The following is a 6,530-nucleotide window of genomic DNA, read 5'->3' on the forward strand; positions in this document are numbered from 1 at the left end:
CAGTTCACATGCTCCACTCATCACACAGACCTATTTCATGTCTCCCTATCATCCACAACATAGCTTTCGAATCTGCGTGCCAAACCGTAATCTACTACACCCAACTTCCTCTCTCCTACTTCCCATATTCCCCACTTCTTCCTTTACTGATTGGTGCACGCAATATAATTCCCCCCCTTACTGCTAGCATCCCACTTCCTTGGCCAAAGATCAAGCCTTTTTTCCTGGATCAAGGACCCCTCTCAGCACTCTTAGCCACCACATCGGCCTTCTCATTACCCTCCACACCCACATGGGTGGGAACCCAGCCAAAGCTTACCACCCCTCCCACCCTCTCCAATCCCATTAACAACACCATCATCTCCACAAACAAGTCTCCCCTATCTGACCTACCTGTCTTCACACTACTCAACACTGCAGCCAAATCAGAGCAGACCTCCACTCTGAGTGGTTTCACCTCCTCCAACCATCTCAAACCTAGGATCATGGCCATCAACTCGGCAGCATACACTGACACATAATCAGTCAACCGCTTACATGCTCTAACATTGAAATCTGGGATATACATCCCTGTCCCCACCCTACCACTGACTGGATCCTTTCAACCATCTGTATATATAAAAATTATGATTATCTATATATCTCTCACGTCCTCAACCCCCATTCTTTTCTGCCCTCAATCATGTCCAGGTGTACACTTGGTTTCGGAAAAAGCAACAGAGGAACGTTCCCCAATGCTATTGCCGACCCTATCTCTCTCTCCCCCAGTCCATATTCAACCATCTTCTGCCCAATTGTCCACCTGTACGCCCTCTGCTTAACCCCACTCCTCACTCCCAGCATTCCCCAGTTGCCATGACCACAGGATGTCCTTCTGAACTCCATTTCAACCTCACCCAGTACACTAAACCAAGTTAGTCCCACCTTATTCTCAGTGGCAGTTCCCCACTATCCACCTGCAATGCCACAACGGGTGTTGTCCTGAAGACACCAACACACAATCTCAGGGCCCTTGACTGTATCTATCCAGGAACTGTAATATCCTTTTGACTGCCGATCCATATACAAAACACCCATAATTCAAAGATGACCTGATCAATGCCTGGTACATATACAACAGTGTTAGTCTATCTGACCCCCTATCCTGCCACTGCCCTCAATATCCTGCCACTGCCCTCAATATCCTGCCACCGCCCTCAATATCCTGCCACCGCCCTCAATATCCTGCCACCGCCCTCAATATCCTGCCACCGCCCTCAATATCCTGCCACCGCCCTCAATATCCTGCCACCGCCCTCAATATCCTGCCACCGCCCTCAATATCCTGCCACCGCCCTCAATATCCTGCCACCGCCCTCAATATCCTGCGACCGCCCTCAATATCCTGCCACCGCCCTCAATATCCTGCGACCGCCCTCAATATCCTGCCACCGCCCTCAATATCCTGCCACCGCCCTCAATATCCTGCCACCGCCCTCAATATCCTGCCACCGCCCTGAATATCCTGCCACTGCCCTCAATATCCTGCCACCGCCCTCAATATCCTGCCACTGCCCTCAATATCCTGCCACCGCCCTCAATATCCTGCCACCGCCCTCATGAGGTTCAGCACCTTCCTCCACTTCATTTCAATATGTTCAACATGTCTCTTCCACGTAAGCCTCTTATCGAAACCAAATACCTTTATACCTCAACTCAAACTTCCTACCTATATCCTGACCTTATATTTGCAGCCCAACATCTGCTTTATGGTGTATTCCTCCTAGAATACACCATAAAGCAGGACTTGGCCACAGACATCCTAAGCCCCCATGTTAGACCAATCTTCCACAACTCCGACAGCTTCTTGCATCTTCCTCTTCACATATTTGACATCTCCACCTCTCCATACAGCCAGATCATTGAATTACAAGGCCACACCCACTTCCTGTCCCACCTCCTTAAATTTGTAATCTGTCATCAGGGTGAACAACACCGGACCAACCACACTTTCCTGAATAGTCATCTACAAAATTGCTTCCAACACTCTACTCAGCAAACTGGATGGAGTTTATCACAGTGCCATCCGTTTTGTCACTAAAGCACCTTATTCCACCCACCACTGCGACTTGTATGCTCTAGTCGGCTGGCCCTCGCTACATATTCGTCGCCAGACCCACTGGCTCCAGGTCATCTACAAGTCCATGCTAGGTAAAGCTCCGCCTTATCTCAGTTCATTGGTCACGATGGCAACACCCATCCGTAGCACGCGCTCCAGCAGGTGTATCTCACTGATCATGCCTAAAGCCAACACCTCATTTGGTCGCCTTTCGTTCCAGTTCTCTGCTGCCTGTGACTGGAACGAATTGCAAAAATCGCTGAAGTTGGAGACTTTTATCTCCCTCACCAACTTCAAACATCTGCTATCTGAGCAGTTAACCGATCGCTGCAGCTGTACATAGTCTATCGGTAAATAGCCCACCCATTTTTACCTACCTCATCCCCATACTGTTTTTATTTATTTACTTTTCTGCTCTCTTGCACACCATTATCTCTACCTGTACATGACCATCTGATCATTTATCACTCCAGTGTTATTAATCTGCAAAATTGTAATTATTCACCTACCTCCCTCATGCCTTTTGCACACTATGTTTATATACTCCCCTTTTTTTTCTACTGTGTTATTGACTTGTTAATTGTTTACTCCATGTGTAACTCTGTGTTGTCTGTTCACACTGCTATGCTTTATCTTGGCCAGGTCGCAGTTGCAAATGAGAACTTGTTCTCAACTAGCCTACCTGGTTAAATAAAGGTGAAATAAAAATAAATAAAAATAAAAAATACCATTGTCCACGTCAAACTCCATTTACAGTTCTGAGTCCACCCGTAGGACTCGATCGAACAGGAAGTCCATGATCCAGTTATACAGACGTCCCCCAATGCACTCAATTTGACCAACAACCCTTCCTTACACTTGGCATCTGAAGCTTTCTCAATGTCAAAATACACAACACTCATCACCTCTTTTATTGTCAGGGCTTTGGTTATCTCTGTACTAACTGTCACCAGGGAATCCATGACAGACCTCCGTCTCCTGAACCCACTCTGACTATGCTCATCAAACCCCTGACTTCCAAGAGATACATCATTCTACACACTATCACCTTTTCCATAAATTAACACATGTTGGATGTCAGAGCGATAGGCCTATAACTGCCCGCCCTAGCAGGATCTTTACCTGGCTTTAAAAACGGTAACACCAACCACACATGTCCACCCAGCAGGAATCATCCCAGTCCTCCACAGCACCTTTTGGGGTGGCAGGTAGCCTAGTGGATAGAGCATTGGACTAGTAACTGAAAGGTTGCCAGATCAAATCCCTAGCTGACAAGGTAAAAATATGTTGTTCTGCCCCTGAACAAGGCAGTTAACCCACTGTTCCTAGGCCATCATTGAAAATAAGAATTTGTTCTTAACTGACTTGCCTAGTTAAATCATTTAAAAAAAAATACAACCCTAACACTGCTTCCAACACGCTGTCTGGTGTGTGCTTAAACATCACAGAACACACACTATCTTCTCCAGGGTTAGTCTGCCCGCAGCCCTCCAACGCCCTTTTCATCTCAAACATAAAGAACTCTACATCCATAGCTTCTCTGGACTCTCCATACTCATTTAACTTTTCCCTGTCTCCTCTTACTCTGATCACACAGGTGTCTACATCTATGAACCACTGTAAATGCACCACCTAGGACATGTGCATTTTCTTTACTTGATACAGCTGTGACGTTTCCTTTAAAACATTAACAATCCCTCTACCAATAATGGAGCAAAATTCCCGCGATGCTGCTGTGGGAGCTTTTATTCTGAAAGCTCAATTTGCGCGCACTTACACCGGAACTAGAACCTAGGTAAATTTCCTGAGTCATGTTGATGTTTATTTCAGTCCAATTTACCGCTTAGTGAGTTGAGCTAGCTATCGTTCATGATGGAGCAAACTGTTTCAAATGTGGAAGTCTGTAATTTAGCCTTCACTGGTGAATTTGACAAATTAAAGAAATGTATTTTAACAGATAAATCGCTCGCTTGCAAAACGGACCAGGTAAATAATCATCACTTGAAATACATTACCAGAGCTAGCTGCTTCAGGCACCAGTCAGTCAATTAGCTAGCTAGCTACATTTGCTGATACATCCACATGTCCCCTCCTTATTCATCTGGTCTCCTGTGCTCTTCCCCTCTCCCAGGACCAAAGGACCGCTCTCCACTGGGCCTGCTCGGCTGGACACGTCAAGATCGTTGAGTTTCTGTTGGATTTGGGGGTGGAAGTCAACCTACAAGATGATGTAAATATTGAGAAGTCATTGTCTGCAAAATTGTACAGTTATATTGACTTGCTGTGTTGCAATAATCTGATCTTAAATCGATCTGGTAAGTACTGTAGATGTTTCAGCTATTGACGTCACTATAGTGTATTTGTACAGATGAACAGGGGAATTGGTTATAAGTGTCTTTGGTAGTATTTTCCCCAACACACATCTATTTCTATGGGCTCTGTCAAGAGGTCTGGAGACACTGGACCTGTATGTTACAGGAGACACACGTACTCTAACCACTGAGCCTCTGGTTCATACCTGCTCAGTTACTCCCTCTATCACTACATGACTATCCTAGAAGAAGAAGAAGAATAAGTTACCGTCCATCTGAGAGTGATGTCTCATCTCTTGTCCTTGTCCCCAGGCCGGTTGGACTCCCCTCCACATAGCAGCATCTGCAGGCAGGGAGGAGATAGTGAAGTCACTGATTAACAAAGGAGCCCAGCTGAACTCAGTCAACCAGAATGGCTGCACCCCTCTGCACTATGCTGCCTCCAAGGACAGATTTGAGGTACACCAACGCTGGGTCCACAATGTTAGACAGCTACTGTTCTGAAGTAGTCTGGTTTACTCAATAGCAAGTGGGTTGGTTAGTTGGCACAGGGGCCATTAGCTCCGTCTTGGGATTGAGTGTTGCTAGTTCAATCCCTGCCAGAACCAACTATGTTCCCCTGGCTTCGCTACAATAGTTCTGCAGCTATTGAAGCAGAAAATAAGAACTGTATAACGTTATATTGATTGATCATGCAAATGGTTGTTCTTCTTCACAGATCGCCCTCCTGTTGCTGGAGAGTGGAGCGAACCCTAATGTCACAGATAAACTGGAGTCTACTCCCCTACACAGAGCTTCAACCAAGGGCAACTGCCGTCTGATCCAGCTGCTGCTCAAACAGCGCGCTTCTACCAACATACAGGACTCTGAGGGAAACACTGCACTGTAAGCACTGGAGTGTGTGTGTGTGTGTGTGTGTGTGTGTATTGAAGTTGTGTTCTAGATGCTGTGTGTTTTAATGTGCTTAATGTTTGTGTCTGTGTGATGATGCTCTTTTCTACACTTTTAACACCATGCTAAATATTTGTCTCCCCCAGCCACCTGGCGTGTGACGAGGAGCGTGTGGAGGCAGCTAAACTCCTGGTGGAGAACGGAGCCAGCATCTACATAGAGAACAAGGAGGAGAAGACGCCATTACAGATCTCTAAAGGTGGTCTGGCCACTCTGCTGCGGAGGATCGTAGGAGGAAACGTCTGATCCATCTGACTACACACTGAAGCAGCGAGAAGATCCAGTCGACGTGGTCTAAATGGGCTTCCTCATCTCATCTCACCTCATCCATCCTTTCTCCTCATCCATCCTTTCTCCTCATCTCTCCTTTATCTGCACTGATTTGAGGAAACAGAATAAACTCTTCCATATTGCGTTGACCTATCCTCTATATTCCAGTCCGGGGGGAGGGTACTTCCACCAGGCCAGTAACAGTTCAGTGGAGATGAGGGAGAGGCGATGAGGAGGCCACTGGACTATTGAGATGCAGTCTGTATGGCAGCATTTTGGTTGGAGGAAAGAGATTTTCTGACTGGATGTATCTCAGAGACTGACCATGATAATACCCTACAGCTACTTACCAGAGAAACCTATGTTGTAAGTTTGAAACTGTTCTAGAAATTCAGCTTCTTAAAACTTGTTTAAAAAAAAGATGTAATAAGTTGGTGTCTTAACAACTTGATTAAATGAATCACCTCAGCTATATATGTTAATATCCAGGCCTATTTAAAACATGTTTCACTGTCTGGATGTGTAATGTGATTTGGTAGTAAGTTCATTGCATTCATTTGATTCCAATTAAATTGATCATCTGTAACAAGTTACATTAAATTCCTATTTTGGTTGTGAATCTGAATGTGTCAGTGTTTGATAATGAACAGTAGTGATTGAGGAGGAGCAGGAACCGTGCTTGAACCAATAACTGTGCAGTATGGGGTGAGTGCACTATCCTGTGCCATAAAGGTTCAGACCTCTTGGCAGAGGCCATAGCACTAACCTCACATACAGCACATACTTTTACCAAAAAAAAGTCCCTTAGCCAATGTCATGTCAACCTAGTGGTTAGAGTGTTGGACCAGTAACCGAAAGGTTGCTGGATTGAATCCCCGAGCTGTCAAGGTAAAAATCTG

At 45.7% G+C, this 6,530-nt stretch overlaps 1 protein-coding gene across 1 annotated transcript; it reads left to right on the plus strand.

Moving 5' to 3' along the window:
- The first annotated feature begins 3,882 nt into the window (after window positions 1-3,882).
- On the plus strand, window positions 3,883-6,250 carry psmd10 (proteasome 26S subunit, non-ATPase 10). The gene is made up of 5 exons (XM_024405170.2): window positions 3,883-4,084; window positions 4,230-4,328; window positions 4,723-4,869; window positions 5,129-5,295; window positions 5,448-6,250. The coding sequence occupies exons 1-5, from the start codon at window positions 3,968-3,970 to the stop codon at window positions 5,605-5,607; spliced, it is 690 nt and encodes a 229-aa protein (XP_024260938.1). The 5' UTR covers window positions 3,883-3,967; the 3' UTR covers window positions 5,608-6,250.
- Window positions 6,251-6,530: the final 280 nt, after the last annotated feature.

The sequence above is a fragment of the Oncorhynchus tshawytscha genome, linkage group LG21, assembly GCF_018296145.1.
Source record: "Oncorhynchus tshawytscha isolate Ot180627B linkage group LG21, Otsh_v2.0, whole genome shotgun sequence".
Taxonomy (NCBI): domain Eukaryota; kingdom Metazoa; phylum Chordata; class Actinopteri; order Salmoniformes; family Salmonidae; genus Oncorhynchus; species Oncorhynchus tshawytscha.